Source organism: Calonectris borealis, chromosome 3 (assembly GCF_964195595.1).
Source record: "Calonectris borealis chromosome 3, bCalBor7.hap1.2, whole genome shotgun sequence".
Taxonomy (NCBI): domain Eukaryota; kingdom Metazoa; phylum Chordata; class Aves; order Procellariiformes; family Procellariidae; genus Calonectris; species Calonectris borealis.
Genome location: NC_134314.1, coordinates 73,001,617 through 73,028,690, shown reverse-complemented (window position 1 = coordinate 73,028,690; position 27,074 = coordinate 73,001,617). Strand labels below are relative to the sequence as shown.

The 27,074-nt window shown below is 41.6% G+C and overlaps 1 protein-coding gene across 1 annotated transcript in view; it reads left to right on the top strand.

The window, feature by feature from the left end:
- PPP1R14C (protein phosphatase 1 regulatory inhibitor subunit 14C) overlaps nt 1-20,023 on the top strand; it is a 53,772-nt gene extending 33,749 nt beyond the window's left edge. The window contains exons 2-4 of the mRNA XM_075148129.1: nt 6,938-7,021; nt 8,386-8,418; nt 18,699-20,023. Coding sequence (XP_075004230.1) covers nt 6,938-7,021; nt 8,386-8,418; nt 18,699-18,773 — 192 coding nt within the window. The 3' untranslated portion in view covers nt 18,774-20,023. The remainder of the gene's footprint in view (nt 1-6,937; nt 7,022-8,385; nt 8,419-18,698) is intronic.
- Nucleotides 20,024-27,074: the final 7,051 nt, after the last annotated feature.

Genomic DNA, 27,074 nt, shown 5'->3' with positions numbered 1-27,074 from the left:
AGGGTGTCTCTGGTTGGGGGCAACACACACCTAAGTTGCATACTGACATAGATCTGGGATGCTGTTAGGTTACACTTTAGACTTGGGAGCTTGAGAGTTCTCCCTGTTCCCTGGGTTCAGACATCAATCTCCAACAGGTCTCCTCTTTGGGATTTTCTTGGAGTAAGATGTGCTCTTCCTAATATAAGCTTCAGGCTATTCGCCCACCTATCTACTAACCAACATAAGGTGAATTGGCAGATGCAGACAGGCTTTAGCTAGCTCTTTCTTCTCTGAGCCAGGTGGATGTAGGTAAGCTTTGGTCTGGAAATCTGATTGCTGTGTTAATAAACTATGGCACCTGAATGTAAATGCTCTGCCAATAGGGTTTATTCTCTTGGTCTGAAAGCTGCACTAATGCAGCTATAGTTTCTGGACCATGCAGTTTGTGCACACTGGCTGAGCCAGCTATGGTCCAGCTGTACCTGCCTGTGTGGACACTATCATTGTGTGTGTCTGTCCATCTCTCATCTAGCTTAATATCCTTTCCCTGCAGCTTTGTTACATCCTCTTTATTGCCAGGCACTGATGATTCCTAGGTAAGCTCCCCCTTGGCTTCACAGCAAGGTGTGTATTCCTCCATGCAGAACCCCATAAGCATTGTTCTTGGCATTACCCTTGATTTAACAACTGGAAAACACACTTTTAAAATGTTAAGCTTATCCAAATTGAAATAATCCAAGCAGAAGAGATTCACAGTAGGTACCTTCCTCAGCTGGAATATCTTGGAAAGATTTTTAGGTAAGAGTTCAGTTATTTCTGATGTTGAGACTAAAATCAGGAGGAAGAAAGTGTTTTTCCACATTATATCAGGACTTTCAACAGCTTAGTTGAAACTCTAGTATGTCTGATCTTAGAAATTTAGGAGGGACAGACTTGCTTTGTGTTCGAGATGCCCGTGGCCAGTTTATGAAAGTGTTCTTAGTTTAATCAAGCATCTCCCCTCCTCTTTCACTTGTACTTGTCATGTGCCCAAACTTGTTAAAGTTTGGCAATAAGCTCAAAGCTTGTCTTATGTGAACAAGCTTCCTCTATAGGGAACTAGGAACGTCTGGGTTCTTGCAGTTCTTGGCAGGGAGCTCTGGTCACAGTGCCTGGGAGCTGAGTCTTGCTCCTTTCTCTGCTTGCAGCGGTCCTTCCTTGGGCTGAGGAGAAAGGGTACATAGGAAGGCGGTAGAAGCAGTACCCCAAAAAGTAGGAGTGGAGGAGGTAGGATTTTGCAGGAACAAAGCTGTGAGAGTAAAAGCTGAGGACTAAAAAAGCAGAGGGAGATGGGTACTTGAGGACAAAAGTTACACTGCTGTTCTCCAGACCTGAGAACTGAATCTAGGTCTGGGAAGACTTTTCCATGCTCTACCAGCAACTTCAGGGGCCCTTGCTGTGTTTGTAAAGTGTTACCTCCCTCTAGTGGTGTGTCTGCAAGGCTATGGGCACGGTCCCCTACTAGCTCCAGTGGTGAGGGTAGATCAGATCTAGACCATATAGATAAAACACCGTGTCCTTGACTTTTATCTAGCCATTCATACCATGTTGTGTAGATATAGATGCACTTGCCCTGTGAGATACTGGGCAACTTGCGTAAGCCATTCTGTTGACAGGTGGACACTCAGTGTCCTTCCCTTTCTGGGTATTTAACTGGATCCACATGAGGTCAGGCTTGAAGACAGGCTCAGCACAGGAGAAAGTTTCTGTAAGTAGCCACAATGTCACAGATAAGTTATAATTATTCAGAAACAGTAGGATCACTGACTCAAAATGAGTGGACAAATCTGATAACTTAGCCTTTAATGTCTCTGCACTTTTCTTTAATGAACAAGAGTGATGAAGAAGGGTAGACTTGGTGTTGGTGAAACAGGCTGCTGCTGTGGTTAGAACAGCCTGGGTGCAACACAGGCTTTTCTAACTCTCAGTTGGAGTCAAGACTGGCATGTGCTCAGGGGTGTGGGGCCTTGCGCTCTGTGTTGCCTTTGAGATTTCACATTCAACTGGCTGGTTGCTAATGAGATACGTGTCTGACCAGGGAGAAAATGGTATGTAACTGCATGATAAGGATTGCTGCATGAGAAGGATTGTATCACAGTGGGAGCAGCATCCTAAATGTGTTCACTGAGTATCAACTGTGCAAACCCATGTTCACTGTTGCATGAACCACTTCACCTGGACCAAGAGAAGTGAGAGATAGTGGGTTTTTTTTGCACATGTCTAACATTAGATCATCATGGCTGCTGTGACGTTACTGCTGTTAATATTTTAGGATTGGAGAAAACATATGGTCATTTAGTAATTGGGTTGTACCACTGAGGATTCTTGTTCCTACTGCGAGTGTCCTCAACCCTGGCACTTCTGAGTCTCTTCTTTCTGTCTTTAATATCCTTTCCTAATCTTCTGTTCCTCATACCAATCAATAGACATTAGCAGCCTTTTTGTGTTGTAAACAGCTGTTGTATTTTGACTCCTCACTTAAGTAGGATTAACTTTAAGTCAAAAAGAGCTTGCTCTGATTCTGGATTCATAATTTTTGATCCCTTAAAAATGAGAATAAAAAGAAGAGTTTATCTATTTTTGTCCTGACCCATAAGTCCCCCAAAACAACTGAATGCTTTGAAACAAGGAACACATGGGTTTTTCCTTTGTGTTTCATATGAATGACTATTTAGTAGTATTCTTTCACCTGTACTAAGTGCAATCCATTCATAATCCCACCAGGTTACATATGCAACCAATGACTTCCAGTCCTGGTAATTCATGGCACTTTTATTTATCATCCTGAGACTTAAACCATTGTCTTGCATTGGGGCAGTGCCATCCATATCTGCAGATGAACTTGTTTAGAGCTAACTGTCCAGCAGATGTCTCTTTTTAAAAATAAATAAATAAATCTTTTCATATATTAAATGGATACTTCTAGAAAAACTGATCCTGTTTTCTGGTTTGGTATTAATCACTTACACTGGCCATCTTCCAGGACTTTGAGAGAAATCCCTGATTCATATGGTCTGAAACTTTCATACATCTGAATTCTATGATCTTCTTTCCCTCCTTTTCCATCATCTTTCTTTTGCTGTCCTTTCAGGTTGCTTCCAAACTCACTATACAAATGATGGCTTTAACTTTTCTTGCTGCGCTTAACTTCTCCTTTCTCTGCCAAACTTAAAATCTGAAGTAAAAACCAAACAAACCCATTTCATTATTTCCCAGCACTGCAAATGAGATGATGCACAGTGAATGGGCAGTGAGGATGAGGGATAGCAGGCTGATTTGAGAGTTGGGTTTACAGTGGGAAGTTTATCCATAGGACAACTATTGTCCTTTAAATTTGAAAGCCTCAGATAAATGTTTACTAATTAAATACTTGTAACAATGTCAGAGCTGCTCTTGCTGTGCTGGAGGTGCTGTCCTCAGGGTCAGCAGATGAGAGTGTGCAAGTGTTCTTCAGCCGCCCCTGCAAAATCCAGCCCTTTGGCTTAAGCTGCTGTGGGAGGTGGTTTCAGAGGCTGTCAGACCTTCTCCCTGGTTTCACTAAGGGATGCTTAGCTGTTTTTCTTCCATTCACTGTTGGGGCAGTGATCATCTCTGCCAGAGGCTAAATAACATACAGTTGGAGAGGTTGTAATGTCTTAAACTGCTACAGCTATTTATTACTTAACGCTTGTCAGTGCCCCAAGGTCTTTTGCCTGCAAAGAATTCATGCAACCTAAATAACCACGGGGCTGTTGTCCAATGCAAGGTTGAATTTAAGTTGCATTAAACAGCACAGAAGCCAACTTCGGTGATATTTTTTGACTTTTGAATACGAAAGCAGAAACGGGCTCATGTCCTGCCTACATTATTAATGCAAACTGAGAGGGTGCTTAAAAGGAGAGTGTCCATCCTCCCCTCCCCCAACTGTTTCAATTGATGGGTGTTTGCACCCGCAATCCCCATACCTCTTCTGTTTTAGCTTTTCTGGAGGCTGCTCCCTGTCAGCATGCTTCTTGTGGTTTCTTCCCCCCCCCCCCCCCCCCCATCATCTGCTATTTGCAGCACCTTGTCTCCCTCTCACTGGAGCAGAACACGGCAGTGCTTTGGTTTCCTTGCACAGCCTTATGGTGCTAACAAGACCCTTGAAATACTATCCTTCAGCTATGCACAGCCCCTTTCAGGCTTGCCCCAGCATAGTCTGGAGCTAGCTGCTTAATTGTAGTAGGATCAACCACACTTCTCTCACCAGTAAAATCAGGCAAACAGAAGACCTGACTGTTCTTCCTTTCCTCTGTCATTACAGCTGTTGTGGAGTGGTCATGCTCCTGACCTAAGCACATGTTTTTCATGCCTAACATAAAACTCTTGAGATCATGCAGGCACAGTAGTTCAGAGGGGGGGGGAAATGCTTTGATTATGTTTGTTCGTTCAGCCAAAAATAAGAGCAAGAGTTACCTTTTTGGGCTTCCCCCTCCATTTGTGTTGTGTATCAGAGTTCAAATCTGCTGTGGAGTGATGAAGATACACGTGATCTTTTACAGAAAATGTAACTTAATTGAATGCCAGTATGTCAGACACAATTACAGTCCCTCGTTTCTGAAGTATCCCTAAGTTATTTCTTTGTTATCGCTTTCATTGATGTAGAGGAGCTGTGTTACTCTTATACCAAAGCTTCAGTGAATTACTGGTACAGTTGCCCTCTGGACTGTGAACCTTGAAGACGTAGGAGAAAGTTGATTTGAAGAAGATAAAAGTGAGGAGGGATAGACTCAAGGATTTCTCCTACATGACTGGTACCAATCAGAGTAAAACTAACCTTTCAGGAGTGCTCAGTATCAATGAAATGTGATCACAGAAAAGCATTATATACCTTCTAGGGAATTCCTCCTCACTGTTGCCTTTCAACATCGTTTCAGTTGGCCAGAATGCCACGCTGACAGGCAAGAGTTCAAAATGTGTATCAGGCAAAATATTCGATGTTCTAAACAGCACTTCGGAGTGCAGACAGATGCACAATTGGCATTTATGCAGGTCCATGGGTGTGTATTTTGATAAGTTTACAGTATTAACGATAAATCCAGGCACCCTATCTTAACAGTATTTATAATGAGCTGCTTAGATAAAATGTTCAGGAGGTTTACTGTCTATTTGGTGAATTTCTTGTTCTTAGTGTGATAAGCGGATTAGTGTAGGGTTCGGATAGTAAGCTACTAAGTAAGTGTACCACTGTTATGGATTAATCTTTATCCCTTCCAATGCTGATTGCTTTTACTGAATAGTCTGTGAAAGACTTCTTTTCCCTCCTCTTCCCCTTGTTGTTTAAATTGCTAATGAGTCTATAGCATTAGGTTAGAAACTCCCTTATTGCCACATTGTGTTACAGTAACTAGTATTTTTATGAATTCATCTCGGCAAATGCCCACATTTCCTTTCTGACTAACACGCATGCTGAAAGAATGAACCTGCTAATTGGGCAAAGGATGTGCTTCGTGTATTTTTAGTCATCGGGTCTAACAGCCTGCACGGCTGTGCTATCGTGTTCCTGCACGCTTTCCTTCAGAGGTGTGGAAGAGGGAACTTAATCATCCTAATTCTGTCCTTCCTCCTCACACCCAAACAACCGTTGAGCAGTTGGCATTTTAGCTGGAGCTTCTGATATAGGTAGTTGTTTGGCACTTTGGTACTTATCTTTCATTAGATTAACTCGAGTTAATCTTCCTTGCTAATGTTTGGACTCTTACCAAGTAGAAGAGTGATTTTGGTGTTACCTGTGGCAGTTGCTATTGGAGCTATTAGATTATTTCACAACTGGTGAAACTTTTGCAAATCACTGGAACCACCACATTTTTGTCAAAATGCTTCTTTAAAGGATCTCAAAGTGCTTGTGGGGTACAAGATGACAGCTGCTGCTGGGGATAATGGTCTTGTTGCTTCCTCCTGACTCTCAAATCCTCCCTCCTCTTTGGACGCTTTCAAGTCCCTGCTTTCATTCAGGAGGTGCCAAGGTGATGCAGTGCCAGTGAGCCGATCAATCACAGTGTACTCGTGGGAGAGGACAGACTCACAGTGCCCGTGCATTGCCTTGGCTGGAGCAGGGGCAATGGAGGAGCCATGCGTCTGTGGCACTGAGGCCACTGTGAAAGTGGGACTTTGGTATGGGGGAGAGGCTGAGACCAGAGTGTTTTGTATGTGCAGTGAGGTGCTGCTTTACTGTTTTGAAGTGCCTTTTAAGATGGGGAAAATGCGAAAAATGGCCAGCAGTATTTTTTTTTTACAATTGCATAATTGTAAATGCAATAAACAGTGTTATCTGTGGACAATGAATTCTCATTGGGATTCCAGAGCTCAGGGGTCTTTCAAAATGGGTGGACTGCTGTTCTGACTCAAGGAACAACGTGTCTGATGTGCTGGTAATGCAGAGGGAGAAGTGTATGGGTGGAGGAGGTTTAAAAAAAATTCCCTAAAATACTCTATGCCTTAGATTGTGCTTCACTGCAGGCACTGGAAATCTGAGCTCTTCTGATGGGGCATGTATGTCATCCTTGTAAGCCAACTTTGAGCAAGGGAGAACTTCCATAGTGTAACAAAATAAGCAGTCCAGTCAAGAATGTTTTCAAAGCAATTTTGTGGCTTGCTGCAGCTTTTATCTACTTCCCCTGCCCTGACCTCTTCTTCATCTTCTTGTCCAGTACTGTGAAAATAGCATGACTTGTGCTGCTGGGCATGGGTTGGTAACACAGCTCTGGGCTGTGAGGGAAGGGTTGCTTAAGAGCTGTCACCTCCTGTGTGGCTGGGGCTTGGCCTTCTGCTGGTCTGGGAGCAAGGAATCTTCTTGTCTGGCTCCAGGCAGATGGGGTTATATGTGCTATCACTAGGCTGTTTTTGAGGTTAGTTAAAGGATATCTCTCTGGACTAAGTGGGAATTCTTGCTTTTCAGGAAGAAGAGATGCCAGATGTAGAAATTGACATTGATGACCTTCTTGATGCAGCCAATGAAGAGGAGAGAGCTCTCAAATTACAGGTAGTATTATTTTCTAATTTTAAATTGGAATGTGGCTGAATTAATGCATCTGGGTCCATATCTTGTGTTCACTGTAAGCGTAGAACTAAAACTGAGAGGTTTCTAGGTCTGAGTTTAGCATAATCTACTGGACTGTACAAAGGTAATCAAAATCCTTTAGGATAAAAAAATTCTGGAAGGTAAGTGATAACAGGAGTAAATAAAATTTCAAAGAATCCAGTAATATAGGGAGATATGCTGAAACTCATTCTTATTTTTACAAGTATATAAAATAAAGAACAGAAAATGTAGAAAAATAAAGAACAGTCACCTAGAAAAATTATGTGGCTGAGAGTCAGTTATGATGACCAGATAGTTTCTGTGATTCATTGCAGCAGCAGAAATATACATGTGTGCATATACAGACCAGAAATCCTCCCTTGTCCTTAGGATACCAGAAACATTTCTCTGTCTATACTAGCTAGACATTGGAACCCATCGAGTTATCTTGGAGTAACTTGTCTAAAAGCTTGAGGGAAGGATAAGATGGTCAGCAACAGGAGTTAGTAGGGAAATTCAGAAGCTGTCTGATGAAATTACGCAATTCAAACCAGCTCTCTAATTCTCTGAATCCTGCTTGAGGTAAAAGTTAATGAATGCAAGAATGAGGGGGAGAAGAAAAGAAACATCATTGTCTTAGAGATACGTATATCTAAATCAAGATATAAAACCGATACGAGGGTCTCTGTTTATAATGTTTTCAGATGCACTAAAGGAAGGAAACCTGTCCCAGAGCAGTGGTTTGCCCTCAGCTCACTTTTGGGAGGTGACTAACTGGATGCTCGGATGTACCACATCTGATTGCAGTGCCTATTGGCACCCTTTTCTCAGTGCCCACTGCCCAGCCGCAGAGACGTGGGGCATAGCCCCAGGCTGTTTACTCAGCATTCATAAATAGCTGTGCTGCTTCTGCCTAAACTAGTTGCTGCAGCTGCCCTGCTAGGAACACCTGACCTAGCTAAGGTCTGTATTTCTGCATTACAAAGACTGTGGTACCCTCACAGAAAGCTACCTTTCACATGTGTATTGCTGGGAGAAATGTTCCTGGATTCTCTTCTTCTCAGTTTTTTTTTGGAGAGGGATTTTGTAACTTCCAACCTGGAGGAAGAAGCCGTCATTTCTCTCCTGTTGCAAATCATTCTGATCCACCTAGGGAGCAAAGGTGACTTGCTGTAATGCTTGGTTTTCAGTAGCATCTTCACCCAGTGATTCCTGGTTCTTGCTCCTCTTCTTTCCCCGCTCCCTTGCCAGGTTTCATACTGTAGACTTGTTTATGTTCACTGTTACTCTGTATTGGAACTGACACTTTCATATTTTCCTTCTAGGAAACTCTTGTAGATTGCTACAAACCAACAGAGGTAAAAAGACTTTTCTTAAATACTGTTCATGTGTGGAAAGTGTAGCTATGTACAAGCTAAAGTAATTTTTTTTTATACTTATGAGAAAGTAAATATAGGAATATTAATGGGAGCTGATGGGCTTGGGGCTTATCTTGGGAATGTTGTGCCTGTCACTTGACTACAGTAGGAGCAGAATTGAGCCCTGTGGATCATTCCAGTTGAAGTATCAATATTGTCTTCTGTAATGTCCTTATTGACTTTACTGATGCTTAAAGCTCTCATGTTACAAGAGAACTAAACACAATTCTCATCAGATGGTTAAAACCCTACTATATTTGCATGAAATTTCAACTTGAGAGATGGAATGTGTGCTCTTCAACATGAAGCCACTTAATTTTATCTTTGACAGTAAAATTGTTTATTCTGAGAACTGTTATGTAGATATGCAGCTCAGCTAATTGTTTTTGTGAATGGACTTGAATACTGTTGTGGCTTAACCCCAGCCAGCAGCTAAACCCCACGCAGCCGCTCGCTCACCCCCCGCTCCGCTGGGATGGGGGAGAGAATCGGGAGGGCACAAGTAGGAAAACTCCCAGGCTGAGATAAAAACAGTTTAATAATTGAAATAAAACGAAGTAGAACAGTAATAATAACAATGATAACAACCACAATAGCAGAATATATAAAGCAGGCAATGCACAATGAAACTGCTCACTGACTGCTGACCGTGTGTCACGAATGGAGGGCGAGCCCCCCCCCACACCTGGTTTTTATACGGAGCATGATGTCACATGGTATAGAATACCCCACTGGCCAGCTGGGTCCACCACCCTGGCTGTGCTCCCCCCCTCCCCCCCAGCTTCCCCTGGACATGGCAGGACATGAGAGGCCGAAAGAAGAAAAAAAAGTCCCCAGTGCAAGCACCACCCAGCAACAACCAAAGCATCAATAGGCCATCAACATTCCTCTCATACCAAACCCAAAACACAGCACACCCCCCAAGCTACTGGGAAGAAAGTTAATTCTTTCCCAGCTGGAACCAGGACAAATACAATTGTGGGATAACCTGAACTAGCAGGATTTCATTAAGTACTCAACTTTCAATTTGAATATCCATTAACGTGTCCAGTGCCCATATAGCCTACTTCTCATACAGTAATGTGTGCTTACTAGGAAGAGTAAATATTGTAACAAAAACTTGAATTCATTGTAAAAAAAAAAAAAGTCTAGGTTGTGGGTCAGTTTCTTGGTTCAATTTATAGAGTCAGTGCTTCCGCACCAGTGGCTGCTGCTCAGTATTTAATAGAGTGGGTGGCTTACAGGATTCCCCTAGTCAGGGACCTTCCAGCTGTGCGTGACTGGAAGCGTTTGATTTTTGAAACAAGGCTGCATATAGCTTGGTTCCTCTGTAACATCTGTAGCTGTAGCCACTTAAACTGCTGGGGCTTAAGGATAGTCAGGCTGTCAGGAAGAACCACTGGTATGGTTAAATAGACGCTTCCCTGTCCATCAGATGCTTTCTTCAAAGCTTTTCCATTTTTATTGATTCCTGTGGTAGATTGGGAAAGTTCTCCAGAGTTGCTGTTACAGTTGCTGGTACTATTTGTCAGTGCAGGGAATTGACCCAGAAAGACTCACATGGTAACACTTGTATAGCTTGGTCTGTGTTGTACCTTGGTTTCTTTACAGCAGATAACACACATCTCCCATTATGGAGACGCCAGGCCAAAAAATCAAGTCTTCAGATGTCTCACTGTAGTAATACTACACTACAGATGAAGCCCTGTCAGCCTCCTCCAGCAAGTGCCGTTGAACCTTAGGTGTTCTTCGTAAGATAGGTGTGGAGACTGACATGGCATGTGGAGCCTGACATGGTTCTTGTCACAGGCTAGTGAGAAAACGTGGGGGTCATGAGTGGATGAGAGGAACAGGTTACCAAGAGTTTAGCAACCACTCATGTGCTGACCTCTTATCTCTGTGTTATCTGAAGGTAAACGAGGAAGGCAGAGAATCAAATAATTACCTTTCTTCCTCTTTCATTGAACATGTAATATGAATTATTTTTCTTAGCTCTGAAGCTTGACACTTAATGCAAGGAAAAATTTCAGAGCTCTGATAAGGGTACATGACAGATGTTAGTGAGTTTTCACCTGAAAACCTTGGTCATAGAACTGCAGGAAATATTTGTGCTGTGCTGGTAAATTAAGTTGGCATGACAGTTCACAGGAAACAACATCCTGGACATGTGTGACATCGACTGCCCTTAAGGCACTTGGATCAAGGTGAGAGTTTAATACTGAACTTGTGACTTGTCTCTTCGGTATTCTGCTGATGGAATGGGGGCAGCTCCTTTACCTGGGAGAATATCCATCTTCCTTGACAATCTTTTGAGATAGCGAAGTTTTTTGAGATAGCAAAGTTGAGAGGAGTACTTAATCCACTCTTCTGTGAGGGTAGTTGCCAAAATGGGAGTCATTTCCCAGGACTGTTTTCACAACAGCAGCTTTTTTTCTTCATCTGTAGCATGATAAGCCCAGTAGTATGGCATGACTGCTAACTTAGGCCACTTAAATAGTGATTTTTTTTTTTTTTAACCTGCCATGTGTGGACTAAGAAAAGCCTTTAAGTTGGCTTAAACTTGCTATTATAAGGATCCACACCTCGTCTAGAAAATCTGCAATCCTTTCATATTTGCAGACTGTTCAAAGCTATTGAGGTAACTAGTTTGTGAAAGGATTTCTAGAAGATTTGTGGAGAACGGATGTGAGCTGATGGAATTTCTCCTGACCAATCGAATACAGTCAATCAAGTGCACTAGGGATTTTAGCATCAAGAGTTACACAGTTTGCAAAAGGCAGTAATCCCTAACTGGGGAAAAATTTATGTAATATGTCTCCACTACTCAGAACATGAGGAAAAACAGTACAGGCAGAAAGCTTAATAACTTGAAGCTCTTATCCCATCTATTTTATAAAAAAAAACCCAAACCCAAATGTCTATCTTAAGTCAGTTTTGCTTAGTGTCTTCCACTTAGACTAAAGATTAAGGAAAGACTGAGGGATTCTTGCATGTTTTCTGGATTGTCTTTTCATCACAAGAAGCAGAATTATCCAGGTCACTGGAAAGGTGGAAGGAATTCTCAGCCTCTAATAAATTGGCCAAAGATAGTATCCGACAGTAACTTACGAGGAACTGCTATGAAACCTTGCTTCTAAGGGAAATACAGCTAGACTGTTGAATGTGCTCTAAAATTTTAAAAGCTTTTCTAAGGTAGCAGTTATGGCCGTTGTTTTAATTTGTATGGAAATATGCTTAACGTGGGAACCTTGTTGTAAAGAGTCATGTAGTTTACCCAAACAAGGCAAGTAAAGGTTAATTGGAAAAGTGCACAGTCAGTATCATTTTTGGGTGCTATTTAAGTTTACGTTAATGATCCTTAAATTAAAATGTTCATTTGCTAATCAAGATTCATATGCAATGTGACTGATATGTCATTCAATCATTAAAAGTTAGTTTTGTAAAATGTGCCAGAAACTGAAAATAATTTCTGGGCACAATTTGCCAACTTCGCTGTTTGTAGAAACATAGTAATTAAAAAAAACCCCAGTGGCTAAGAGATACATTTGGTAACTAGCAAACTGTAAAGTATGTTTTTATTGGTGTTAATCCCTCCAATATGTGACTTGTATTTATACTTCACATCCTTTTACTTGAGCCACAATCTCCTTGCTCTGTGTAGTTAAGTTTCACTTGTTGAAGAGAAGTTGAGTAGCTGCCTGGCTCAAGGCATAGGCTTTGGGATCTCAGATGCAGACAGTGCTTTGACACATGATGATGGTCTTCCCACCATACAAAATTAAATAGTGCTAGAAGTATTCTTCAGACAGTTGACACTTCCTCTGCTTCCGCTTCTCTCCTGTTACTATCATGCATAGTTCAAAAGTGGTACATGTCATGTAGTCTTGACATAAGACAAGGCTTGATGTGAGAGAACAGCAATTCATTTTTAGGACTGCACAAACGTAGAGTGTGCTATCGGCAAAATGAGTGCCATAACCAAATCTTGGATCTGAACTTTTGTGGTTAAAAAGGAACAGGGAGCAGAAGCATCCTCCTGCATCACCCATGTGCCAGAGCAGCCAGTGCTTCACTCAGTGCCATGTGTTGCCCGTGGAGAATCCCACCCAGACCTTTGTCAGGATGATGTCTCGGTTCTATCTATGCGATGGAGAATCTTAATGTAGGTCACAAGGAATTTCGAGTCTCATGTTAGCAGTGAATGTAACAAAGAAATTTAAATATAATCTGTAATCTTGATGATAGGGTTTTGACACTTGACAATAGACTCTTATTTAGAATAGGAAGACAGTTGTGGGCATGAAATCAATGAAATTTTGTCAAGACACATACTTTGAAGGAGGCTGGCTAAATCTGTGTTATTTTATCTCTGTTATTGGTAGCAGCAAGACCACCCATTTAGACTGGGCTTTGGAGGAAATCTGAAATATTTGTGGCTGATACGAATTAGAGCTTCTGCTGGTGGGACTGCCAAAGTAGTGACAGGAGAAATGACAAGGAGACTCTTAAACTACTATGGGAGAGAAATCCAATGAGTGGGCAATTTTTGTTTACTGACTCTGAAGGATGTGGTTGAGCTACACGATGTCTGCAGATAACTAATCTTTGAAGAGAACTGGATAAATTAGATTTGGGGTTTCTTTGCTTCTTTGTTTTCTCATAGAAATATACAAAGCTTCAGGCGAATGGGCGAGAGAGCTTTCCTACTCAGGCAGGCAGGATTAAATCTGTCCAGACCATCTTGTTAGTATAATTCTTCACTCAGTGCAAAATAGGAGAAAAAGGAGATGAAGCTGCATCATAAAAGAAAGTTATTTTGCTGGGAACTTTTAATTAATAACAATTTTCGATATGGTTTCCAGACAAACTATGTTAAATTGCTGTGCATATTCTCTAGAGAATTTGGGCAGAGATTTAAGTCACTGACTACTCAGTTACTTCAGTGGCTGGACTATTTCAGCAGCTTTTTATACTTAATTTTGAGAAAGGTAGAGATGCATTTGCTTAACTAGATGTTTCTCCAAATTTAATTCCTACTTGGAGCAAATGACAGGCGTTGTAGAGTGGTCCAAGCACTGTGGTTTTTAAAATTAAAAACTATTTTGCGTGTGTCTTCAGATAGTGTATGTACTTATGCAGGTATGAATAGAAAACTCAACGATTCTGAAATGGAACCTCTAAAATTTTGAGGGATCATTTTTTTTTGATCCTACTATGTTATGAATTCTTTCAAATTCATGTTACTATTTGTTTTTTAATATAATCGCAAGGCAGCAATACCCATTTGAAGCAATAGTAACTAAAGATGTGTCCTAAAGCCTCAGTGCAGTGTACTGCCGTACAGCTGAGGGAGCCTGGAAGCTCTTAGACACTTATTGCAGCTCAGCTGACGGATAGTAGATTATTAAGCCACAGTAACTGTATTATGTGTCCATATTACTTGAAATCAAATAGGACACTTTGCAGCGAAAAAAGTTAAGAAGCATATATATTTAAAAGCAATGCAGACAGAGGCATTTCTAGAAAAACGTGGTTTCTTGTTCATCCATTTGACCACTCTGAATTCGGTGAACTAAAACTGCCTGCTGAGATTTGCCCTATATTGTACTACAGTGTTGGAGGGAATTAAGCTTGCAGTTTTCATTTCGGCAAGCACTCATGAATACAACTTACAAATACCCATAGCAATATTATAAGAGTAGAGCAGCAAACAGTGATTTGACAAGAATAAGCTGTGCTTGTTTACATGCTGCTGAATTGGAGAATAACTGGACTGTGTGTCTTGACCATAGCTAAGCATTGTGGTATTTAGTCAATGCCTTGTACAGGGCTCGTCGAGAAGATAAATTGCTGCGTATTGTCCTCCTCTGGGCTCTGATGGTGCCGTGGCCTCACTGGAGAGGCCATGCGGATGGGATTGTTTAGTGAGGCTACAGAGATGCTGCACCAGTTCTTGCTAATAGAAGGCAGCTTCTGGCCCCGTTCTCCTGAAGCATCTGGCCTCGTCAGTTCCCTTCTTCCTGTATGATCAGCTTCAGGTTTGAGCCTGTGGGGAAGGGAAGGTGTTCGGCAGTAGGGTTCCCTCTCTCTTTCTTTCTTTTTTTTTTTCTTTCCATTCAGGTGGCATTTTTGAGCTCTCAGGGAAATAGCCTTGGGCAAACAGTTAAGGAAATCTTGATTTTTGACTTGGCTGCAGGGAAGTAAAGCTGTGGAGGAAAGCTGATTTAGGATTCATTTCATGCTCTAGTGAAGCAGGAGGACTAGAAACCCTAAATTTTGGTTTAAGAACTAGTCCTATTACATGTGTACTGTTTGTGGAAGAGAAATCTGGAGAGACAGAGTCTAATTAGTCTCCAGAATTAATTGGAAGACTTGAATAGGAAGCCTGGAATTCATTGTCTGTCAAGTGACCTCATTAAAACAATGAATCACACCTCCAAAGCAGAGAGGTGAAGTGATTTCCTCCCCTTTCCTGAATTATCATTTCACCTTTGTTTGTCGTCTTTATTTTTTTTTTTATTCTGCATTAGATGAATGCTTTTGCTGAACTGAATGCTTTTAATTCAAGGGAAAGCGTTAGAGAGGGGAGAAGACAAATGCCGGAGGCTGATTATAGATAAGTTCAAATGAACTATAGATTTAGTCTGTCTCATTTAAATTTGCCTTTAGAATTAGAAAGACGTCTTCTAGAAACAATGACTTTTTATTATAAACTAACAGGACTCTCAATACTTGTAACAAAACTGTATTTAAAGGTGGCCTCCTTGCAGAAAATCTGTAAAAAGAATTTAAACTGAATTTGTGTACATTTTTGCCTTTTTTTTTTTTTTTTTCATTTACCAAGGCCCACAGTGCTGGTAGGAGATTTTTCTTCTATTAAAAGTAGATGTGACCTGTATTTCTGGCTGTAGCCCTCCAAGGAATAACGCATAAGTTCTTGAATCTTTAGCTGAATGATTGTTAAATGTTTTCCTACTCTGTGAATTAAATAACTATTATATAAGTATATATAAGTAGATAATCCAACCTGTGTTACAGAGCTACTTTTAACATAGATTGGTACGTGATCAGCTTTCAAATGCATGATGCTAAACCTTAGCATCTCCCTTCGAGGGGATTTCAGGAAAATGCTCTGTGTAAAATGATTTTTGTGTATGAGGGTGAGATAGATGTGGATATTAAGCCTTCTATTAAGCCTCGACTCAGATGTCCACAAGGAATAAAACTGCAATTTTTGAGTGATGTTTAAAGAAAACAAATGGGTGTTACTGTATGTCATAAAGCTGAGTTGGTTAGTTATAAAGTGAAGGCTTATTCAAATGCTGTGAAGTCTCCTTTCCTGCCTCCAAGAAGGCAAATGTACATCTTTTCTAGAATGCTGCCTTTCCTTGATGAGGAGCTGCAAAACAAGAAAGGCACAAGCACCGGAGCACAGCTGTGTTAATGACAGCTGGCTCCATGCAAGGATCAGATGCAAAATGATACTTAAATCAGAAATGTAGTGAACCAGTGCTGTGGTTTGCACACCCATGGGGTGTGCACAGCAGCACTACTGCATCGTGTAAAATGTCTGCCACATACAAAATGCTCTTGCTGGGTTTTACTGTTTGGTACTGCAGACCCTTATTTCAAGAAAAATAGCTCCTGAGGAGTAAAGCATTTTCAATTATTATATGTACTTCTTCAAGTGAATACAGCTCCCTTCCCCTTACTTAAGAAGAGCCTCAGTTACCTCAGACCTGGCTAGGGGGTTGCCCTTACAGTTTGGTTTATTTTAGCAGCACTAAGAAGTTTCTAGGCGATGTCAATATTGAAAGCTTCAAGCAAATATCTTATTTTACAGAAGAAGGTGCTTGTGGTACTGCTTCAGAATATAAGGGGAGGAACTCCCCTCCCTTGCTGTAATGTCATATTGAAAAGCAACTGATCCCTGGCTGCATTTCATATCCAAGGGAAACTTGCTCCAAATCCTTCTGGGTTGTGGGGGAAACTGGACAGAGAAATGGCAGAGGTGCCTTTCAAACAGGGATATCCCAAACGGGTACAGTCAGAGTACCATGGAATTCCCTGTCCACTCTGCAGATGCCCCTTCCTGTAATGCTCTTACTTTTGACTTCTGTGAAGCAGTTGGACAGTTTCCAGTTGCAGTGTCTTGTTGCTGCCTTGATGGTGAGTGAAGGTGGCGTAGAGTATTTGTGCCTTTAACAGACCACTAATAAAGTCATTCAAAGGGAAGAACTGAACTTCAGCCCGTTCCTTCCCAAACCTGTCTTAATCTGATGTTTTGGCATGGGAGTATAGCTTTTTATGGAAAGAGCTGTTGAAAGGCAATACTAACTGCATTAATCCAAGTAAAAATCTTTTAAGATCACTTTAGAGAGTTTATTTCTATAATTATTTCACTGCAGGGCTTCATTTAAGTTTGATAGTAAAAAAAAAATCCTAAAGTGTATTTAGGATGTTCTGAAAAGCACCATGCCACATTAGTTTTGCATTATCTAGCAGGTCTTTACAATGATGAAAGGATAACACAGAACCAATGCATAGTGCACTGAAAGCTGTGAATTTTTAGAGTGAACCTATCTCCCTCCTTTTTTTTGACCACTGAATAGATAAGTGCTGTACTCTTGACAATTTTAGAGTGGATACTGTTGCAGTGGCTTGTGCTACGTGGAAAAAGACAGCTTCTAGAGGATGGAGGGGCAGGATTTGGGGTCTTAATAAATCTGCTTTTCTGATCATCTCTTTAGGCTATCTGTCTATCCAGATGGGAAGTGCAATATTGATATACATAGCTGTATTCCTATACTGGTCTTGATCTAGTTAGTTCAGGAGTAGAGGCAAGAACATAAAAGGTTTTCGGCGAGCGTTTGCAGCCCACGCTGATGCGTATGCTGCTCTGCCTTTGCTGCTGTAAGTTGAAGCCACAGCTAGTGTGGGTGCCACAATAACCATGGTGCAAAAGTACATGCAGTACAGTATAGACGTGCATAAACTGTCAGGAAAGGAAATTGCTCTCCTGGGGTGATACCTGCCCAGATTGTGGTCCCACCAGAAAAACCTGACATCTTTCTCAAGTTAAAATACACATTTACAGAGACTTTCCTTATGCACAGTGTAGCACCTGGATAATATATGTTTCAGTGTGACTTTTTTGAAAGGTACTGTGTTGTCATTTAGGTGGTGACCTTGTTCACTGGAATTTTTAGCCTCAGGTATTCAGCTAGGAAGTCACGCTTTTTGTACTTTCACATCAACCTGACTGACTAAATCCATAATTACAGTCTGTGTTTATAGCTAAATGATTTCATAAGAACCTTTTTGTACGTGTATATGTAGTACTATGGGTAAACATTATTCTCCCAATGTGACAGTAAGGGGGTGATTTAGCTTTTAATGCATCTGCAGTTATTATAAGAAATTGTATACCAAAAGGATTTCAGATAATGGTGCAACTCTGTTAGCTTCTGTCCTCCTACAATTCAAAAAGAGAAAGTCTGCTGAAACAGGGGAAGATATCACTGTAAATAAAGACCTGGTCCATGAATTTTTTTTTTTTTTCCAGAACAGTGTCACTCACTGAGCTCCTCAACCAGTTTCACACAGCATAAGCCAGTGGTGCTACCTCTGGCTACTTGTTCTTGCCTTGCCTGAGACTGGCATGAGTGGTGTTGTGGGGCTGAGAGGTGAACCTGGTCGGAGAGCTGAGCCAGCTTGGAAAGTAGCAAGGCAAGAGAAAAAACAGCCGAGTTTTTAGCCAGATCAGCTTTCTGTTCCAGCTGAGTACGCAGCCAACCAAAATGCTAGTGCTGGTGCGGAGAGTGGCAAGAGAAACACCTCTTTTGGCAGGAGTGCTGATTTCTCTGCAGGCTGAAACTATGAAAGTCTGCTTTGACTATTTGCATTATATCCAGGCATAGATTTTGCTTGATTCAGCAGTTGGTAGAAGGCCCTGTGTAGTAAAAGCCTGAAAAACGGCTAGCAACTGAGCCTGAACACTCATGTAGAGGAAAAGCTAGTTGTTCACACCTCTACTGTGTGATGAGAGAATGGAGAGTATGCATATAAGGTTCTTGGAGATCAGGCCAGAGAAATTCCAGCTTAGCAGTAAAAGCTTAAATAAAAATGTATAGTTTTGCTTTGATCTTTTTTTTTAAAATCAAAATCATAGTATTATGGGATCATAAAAATTACTCATATTTTCTAATCTTTTTTCCTAGGAATTTATCAAAGAGCTGCTAACTCGGATAAGAGGAATGAGGAAACTCAGTCCCCCTCAAAAGAAGAGTATATAAATAACTTGAAGTAGTAGCACCCTGTAAAAGACATGGCAAGGGAAATGGGACTTTGAATACAAGACCTTTATTAAAATAGTTGTCTTTCTCCACAACTTTTTTGATTTCATTCAGTTTTGACTCAAGGAATTTCTTTTGTGTTTTAAAAGTTCTTTTTTAAGTGTCAATTTTTTTTATCAAGAATATCAACAATTTGGATGCTGCTCAACTTTCACTTGAGGATTACTGAAGCAAGTGAAGACTCCAGGAGTTAGTGATGAGGGGCAGCAAGCCTACGTGGTGAACCAGAAGATCTTGTAAATTTACAGAGCTAGGAGACTTCTCCTTGCAACTAGTTGGATAACGTTTTTTTCAGTTGATTGTACATTTAACTCATGGATGTCAAGTTTCTTGTGCTTGTCTGTACATAAATTATAAAGTGGGTTGTGAATACTGTTTCACATGGATGGAAGGAAAAGTTTGTTACAGTAAATTATTTAAATGGTGGTTATTGCAAATTTGCTACCAGAAGGTACCAATTTAGATTACTAAAATGAGTGCTGCCATTTTTCTAAATACCCTTAAAGCAGCCTAGCGAAGAATTTCATCCTATCTCCTTGTTTAGACTACAGCATATGAGAATTGGGAATTTTAAGGGCTTAATTTGTAGACTTAAAGTTATTTGATTGACTTTGATGCTTTGCCAGATCACTTCCTCTCCACCTCATGGTGTCTTGAAACTGTGGTAACCTATACTGAATAAGGACCTGCAGTGATATCTAGAGAAATGTCCGTCATCGTTTAAAAGCTGCTTCACAGTGGAGGAAAGGCAATGCTACCAAAATGAATTACAAGCACTGTCTTGCATTTAGTGATGTGGTCTTAATCGAATGCAGATTCCTCTCCTATTAAGGTAGGCAATGAATATTATAGTCTGTTTATGGCTCTGCCCTGAGAAGTGGGGAGACTTTTTAACTTGGGTTCTCTTACTTGTAAAAGCAAGAACAGAGGAGATCCCTGCTCCCTCCTGGAAAATGTCCTAACTAAAATGTTCAATAAGCTACCATATGCTGGTAGGTGACACTAGTCAGGCATTTTATATCAAGGGTGCTCTGAACATATTTTATTTTTCAAAAGAAGTACATGTTTGTGAATTTTATGTATACTGGCAAGCTTTTTTAATGTATTTAATTTTGTAATGTTTACCGATGATTTTATTTACCAGATATTTACTCAAATAAATGGAACAACTTGTGACTTGTTTACATGTACACTTTACAAGACTACTGTTGCTGAGTAGTTGGTAAATGGACTTGCTTATCAGAAAGAGAAGCCTGTGAGGTGGTAAATACATGGGAACCCAGCTGTATAGACCCTAATTGGCTTTTAATGTGCAAAAAAAGCCCTTGCCCAGTATCACTCAGCCAAGTTCCTGTAACGTGGTAGCCTCACTTTTGAAAGTCTTCTGCAGATGAGGTGTTCCTTCCCTGTGCCCTGGGGAAGAAAAAAAAAAGAAAAAAAAAGCCACCCCAAAAAACCAACCAACCAAAAAAAAAACAAACCACAAACCAAAAAAAACCCCCCTGGAAATTCTTTCAGAGAAATGCTGCTGCTTCCTTTTTTCCTTCCACCAGAGGCGGGAGTAGGGGAGAGCTCACACTGGGTGTCACTCCGTTCTCTACCGAAGGTGTGGCAGAAGGGTGTCTTTCAGCAAGAGGCGGTCTACCTTTCTTCCCTTCTGCACCCCTCTGAATTCTCCTCAAGAAATTCCAGCAGCCCTAAGAAAAGACTTGGTTGTTTTGCCTGCGGCATCTTAAATCTAAATCTTGTACCTTGCTGAAGTTGCAGTTCAGCTCTGGTTTCCTAAGGAGTCTTCCAGCAAAATTTTTTGAAGTTGTGAAGTGAAACCTATGCCAGGGAAATCAGGGTGGGAGAGCTTGTGATTTCATCTGTTTCTGTGTTAGGATCTCCCACTATTGTTGTCAGCATTATCAGTGGGATGTCTTTGGTTCTGAAAGAGGCGCATATGAACGACCTCTCTTGCCACAAGGAGATTGTCTCTCCTTGGTCTGTGCTCCTTTCAGAGGATCTGATGTAGCTAGATCTAAATGACCAAGTTTTGGATCAACATCACCCTTTGAAGGAGGGAGAGTTACGGGAAAAGCTTCCCTAACTTCTGCTGTAAGGGGCCTTTTGTTAGACTTTTTTCACTTGACTCTGGAGGCAGAAATCAGTGGTGGTGGTAAAGAAATCTTAGTTACTAGCAAACTTCTGATGTTTGACTAGGCAAGTACTTTCACAGGCCTTTTTCTGGAAAGCCTGTTGGTTTGAGAGCCTTTTGTAAGCACCAAGTTTATTATGTCCAAAATGGAAAAAAACCTTTTGATTTGAGACTTGTTAGTAACGTTTAGAGTTTTGAGCTGGTGTCTGAAATGCTGTCTGCTCATGGGTACTGTTCCCTGAGTCAAAAATGTATTCATGTGCATTTAACACACAGGCTGAAACAATCGAGAGCATGCAATACGCCTTTTCAACTTCTGAGGTGGTTATAGCTGCCTACATTTTGCAGGTGATACTTAGAAAAAACCTGAAGTCTGAACATAAAAGTTTTAGTAATTTCCACATCAACAAATGCACTTTATGACTTCACTTACAACTGCAAATATTTTTTTTCTTCCTTTAATAATAATGGTCTGCAAAATCAGAAATGTCAAGTGATGGCAACTGTACCAGTTCTCTCTTACCTCCTACAGCAAAATGCTAATCCACAGATATTTTCCCCTCAGGTTACTTGACTAAAAAGTGCCCGCCCAACTGTGCGCATCATCCATTTGCATCTTTAGTCCTATTCTTCCTGCATTGAAGTAGTTGTGGAAAACAGCAGTCTACCCCTTCTGAAGCAAATTGGTTTGGTAATACTTAAAGACAATGAAGTTTGGGACAGTCAGTCCTTACTATTTTCTTGTCTTATGTGGATGGGACAGTCAGTTCTGTGAAGGGCTTCCTCTCCTCCCGCTCTATGTGTTTCACTATCTTACAAGTGTCAGTGAGCAAAAACAAACTCCAAGTCGCTTTTGTTTGCAGCTGGCAAGATTTCCCTGGAGACTTACAGGGTCTCATTCTCGCTACTTTTTACTTAAACGAGATACTCTTGGCCTTGGTGTAAGTGAGGGGAGAATCGACCCATTCACTTTAGATTTCATTGTGCTTTATGTCTTTATACTTGTGTGGGTGTTCTTGGCTCTGGGCAATATTCAAGGGGCATATCAATAGCACACTGTTACTGAAACAACTTGAAATTGAATCTTACAGCCCAGGCTCTTCACTGCCTTGGCTGGACAGCTTTCATGTGAAGGGCCAAGACTGGCTGTGATGAGAGCTTCCTCTGGGCTTTTAAAGTGGCTAATGAAAGGAACTGATGTTCCCTCTTATAAATATGTAGAGAAGCTGATGTTTTTGTTTTGGTATTGAAGTGCCTCTCCAGTGTACAAAGATTGCCTGCAAGAGCGTGTGTTTCTGGGGTCTGCTTCATGGCATAATTAGCCTTTGCATGTTTTACAGCAGGGGCTGACAGTGTGATGTCTCCTGTGGTTGATCTTCCAGTTGGCTTAGAAAGAGGAGGAGAGTGCTTGTAATCATATCTAGTGTGCCTCGTGAGGCTGCAGTGACAGGATAGTATATTCCCGTGGCACAGAAGAAAGATGATGAGCTGTTCTTCTGCCGGCCTTGTTTTTGCCCCTTCCCCTCATTATTCTTATGGTGGGTTTTACTCCTAAAGTTGCCATTCGCGCAGGGAACAACTGGGGAAAATGTGGGAGGGAAGCTTTCCCTATTGTCAGAGAACATGACCGAGAAAAGCAGGAGCAAAATATCCACTCCTTTTGTGCACTTCAAACTCTTTGACACTGAGTCTTGGTAAGAGTCTTTAGCACTTTATCCTGGTAGGTATAATAGTGTATGTGAAATTGGAATTACTCAGCAATCTATTTCTATGATGGTTTTGCTGATTTAAGACATACTGTAAACATGCACCTCTTGCGGGGGGGATGGGGGGGGAAGAAATCATGGGGGACACAGCAGAGAGCCTGTTGCTTGGAAACTGGAAGAAGATACAGGTCTCATTCTGAACATAACAGTTGAACTTAAACTCTTGGTGAAGTGCTCTAACAAAAGGATTAATTGCTTCTTGGCTACATAAGGTTTTCCGTTGCCAGCATCATGCGCAGATGTTAAACAAAATAACTGCATGCAATGCTTTTAAAGGATGTTGAGGTTTTTGGAGGGAGTCAGAAAAGAAATCAAGTACTGGGAAGTCTAGAAAAATATTAAGAAAACAGAGAAGAGTCTTCCTTTGCTGCATAGGGGAAGAGCGGCTGGAAAGGCTTGGGGAAGAGTGGCTGGAAAGCTGCCCAGAGGAAAAGGACCTGGGGGTGCTGATTGACAGCCGGCTGAACATGAGCCGGCAGTGTGCCCAGGGGGCCAAGAAGGCCAACGGCATCCTGGCCTGTATCAGAAACAGTGTGGCCAGCAGGAGTAGGGAGGTGATCGTGCCCCTGTACTCGGCACTGGTGAGGCCGCACCTCGAATACTGTGTTCAGTTTTGGGCTCCTCACTACAAGAAGGACATGGAGGTGCTGGAGCGTGTCCAGAGGAGGGCAACGAAGCTGGTGAAGGGCCTGGAGCACAAGTCTTATGAGGAGCAGCTGAGGGAACTGGGGTTGTTTAGCCTGGAGAAGAGGAGGCTGAGGGGAGACCTCATCGCGCTCTACAACTACCTGAAAGGAGGTTGTAGCGAGGTGGGTGTTGGTCTCTTCTGCCAAGTAACTGGCGATAGGACAAGAGGAAATGGCCTCAAGTTGCGCCAAGGGAGGTTTAGATCGAACATTAGGAGAAATTTCTTTACTGAAAGAGTGGTCAGGCCTTGGAACAGGCTGCCCAGGGAAGTGGTGGAGTCACCATCCCTGGAGGTATTTAAAAGACGTGTAGATGAGGCCCTTAGGGACATGGTGTAGTGGGCATGGTGTGTTGGGTTGACAGTTGGACTCGATGATCTTAGAGGTCTTTTCCAACCTGTATGATTCTATGATTCTATGATTCTATATATTTCTGTATGGGAAGAAAATGAGAGATGTAAGGGTTTTAATGTATTGGAGAAAAGCATAAGGACGAATGCTGGGATGATGAAGGAGGGAAACTTCGAGTGTGGAGGAAGATGAAGCACCTTGATAGTGAGGGTGAGAAGCCCTCTGAGCCCGCTACTGAGGGAATAGGTAAGATCACTATCTATTAGTATACTCAAATTGAAATTGGATGCTTTTTGAGATAAGTTCTGATTAGATGAGTTCAGTCAAGATAATTAAAGGTCTTAAAACTCTGGACATCTGCTTCACATTTTTTCTAGAATTGTGTAAAGCAGAGGAAACAAGTAAGAAACTGATTTGTATATTTAGGTATCATGCTTATGTAGTGGTCAAATCACCAGTACCAGTTACATATATTATGTACAACTCTACTATTTTTTACTTGACTTCCATGTTACTTTGCCTTTCTTTTACTTGGCAGTAAGCAAATGGTAAGTGTGAATGTAATTAAAATTGCTGTTGAAAGCCAGAGAGAAATTGAATTGAAGAAGAGAAAATGTGCCTAGAAAGTACCTAGTGCTGCAAAATTTATTCTTGCCATTTTAGGACTCTGCCAACAGTGTAAATACAGTGTTTCTGAAGTTTTAAATAGGTATTTATAACAATCTTTCCTAGTGCTGATGGGATTTTTATCTGCTTTTTTTTTTGGTAGAACTAATGACCAAATTCTGAGCTATTAGCTTATATTATTTTACTTATAGACTTTTCTGTTTTCTAACAAAAATTAACATTAGCTTTTTAAAATTAAAGAAACTGAGCTATTTGAAAATTTATTTTTTTAAAATTAATTTAAGACTGAAACTTCTTTTGGAGGAGCAGTTAACAGGTTTTGTTTGGTAGTAAACTTAAGTGTCTTCTCTCACTGCATCGGTATTTATTTAGTTGATTTCCACCTCCCACCCCCCTCCCAAGTTCAAAATAAAAAAATATCCTGGGATAGCCCTTAGCAAAGGTTTCAGACTGGTTGACTAACTGTATAATAGTCAGTTGGACTTGAAGCAAATAGCGAATTACCAAGAAATACAGGAGCCGATCCACTTCAAGGATACAGACTTGCCTGACCACCCCCTCCGGGGACAAGAGCACAAGAAGCTCTCCTGCCTCCTACATGAGGACCCGACATCAGTGCCAGCAAGGCTCTGTCTCTTGCCCTGGCTTTGTGGATGGGTCTGTGTCCCCTCACGTAGCCCACAGTCATACTGGGGCTTGTGGGACTCGGAGCGGTGAGTGCTATCAGATATATGAAGAATTAGAGCGTGCAGGTCTATGACAGGATTGTGCTTATCCAGGCTCGGTGTATCCCTTAGTGTTGCTTGTCCTGAGGCAAAACCAGGTCCGAATAACCTTTATTTAATGTACTGATCTATAGCAAAGAGGGAATCCTGATAGGGGTAATAATATTTAAATTCCCATCGTTGTCTGCTGCCTCCCAGTAAGAGAAGCCAATCTGTGACAGTGGTGGCTGTGTGGCCGCTGCAGGCAGGTCTCCCCACAGCTCTGTCCGAACCTGGCTTTGGGTCAGGCCTGCCTTCCTATTTGTTTGGGCAGCCTCTACTACTGCAGTGAGTAGCAGGTAGCTTCATAAACCGAACGCAAAGGTTTCAACAGATGCCTCAGACTTGTCCAGCAACCGGTACAGAGTCAGAGCCGTGTCAAGAAGACTACAGACAGTGTGCCATGATGGGGCTTGAGACACAGGTGCTAGAACAGACTGACTGGAGTAGGCTGGACAGGTGGGCTTCAGGTGCATCCTAAGAGTTGCCACAACAGAGAGGACTTCTGGACGCTGCTTGTGCGTTGCTTCCAGTGTACCTGGGCAACGCTGTGGGCAGAGGGTGATGGTGCGCCGCCTATTGCCTGTAGAAATGTAAAGGATCACGTCTTGTTTAACTACCACACCATACCAAAAATGGAGTTGGACTCAACCTGTCCTAATGTGGGCCCTCAGGCAGTTTCGTACCTTGTTCTTGCAACTAACAATCTTCAGTGAACTGCATGTTTTCTGTTGTGTCTCTCCAGTCTTAATTTCGAGCCTACCAAAGCAGTAGTTACTAAATCAGTTTTAGCATCCATTGCCTCCAGTATTGTCATGGTGCATTTGTCTCCAGTCTGCATTAATTTTCCCTATTCCTTCAAGTTTAACAGCTTGATTATTCCTCTTAAGGACCTTTTAACACTCAGTGGAAATGGGAATGTGTCATCTGGTGCTATTTCTGCCACAGAGGCTCTGCTGCCAATACCAATCAATCAAAAAAACTAGAAAGGATGGTGTAAATTTTAGTGTCTTCTGAATTATGGTCTTAGACTGCTGGAGCTTATTTTCTTTTTGCCTTATTTCTTTACTTCACTTTCCCAAGTAAGTCTTCATCAGTGTGTGAATGCAACTCAGCCACATACTATAAGGAGAGAACAAAGCTCCTGGAGCTAATCAAACAAATTCTCTTACATTCTGGGGGAAAAAAAAGAAAAATGTGGCCTTTAGGTTTTTTTTCCCCAAATATCTGGAAGACACTCCAGTAACGTTTGCAGGGCCACAGAAATGTTCTTGTTTAGAAACCTGAGGGCATAGTGCAAGTAAAACAAGGAATAACTGGTGGTAGACACACAAACTTGCCAAATGGAGACCTTCTTTGTCCGTTGGAAAAAAACCATCCGTGTCTCCTGAACTCGGGGCTTTGTCGCAGAGATTGACTTCCTTCCACCGGGCTCCACTGAGCTCTGCACGGGCTCCGGGTGGTGGCCCCGCGGAGAGGTGAGTTCTTCAGGTGTAATGCAGATAGAAACACATTTGTGCAGTCACGTACCAGCTAACTTGCCCAACCCTGAATCCAACGTTTGGGCTGCTGATAAGCCAGTGTGTCAGGGAGAGCATTGGTAGGATGTGTCATCACCCTTTCCATTTTGCAGTGGCTGTGATGGGTGTAGTCTCTGCTGCCACTGCCAGTAAGGAATACTGCAGCTTTTCAGCCTTGAAATTAGGAAAAAGCATGTTTTTTGCTTGGGAGGGCCAGGAGTTTTTTTGCCAACCCAAACATAAAAATAACTCTGTTCCTCTGACATATGTACCTAAAAAGCAAGTCTTTTGAATAGGTATAGCTGTACATACGCTATTACCAACTGACAACGTCTGTTTTTGAGAGAAAACGAAGCTGTTTAATGTTCTTTTATCTGGACCCGTTTA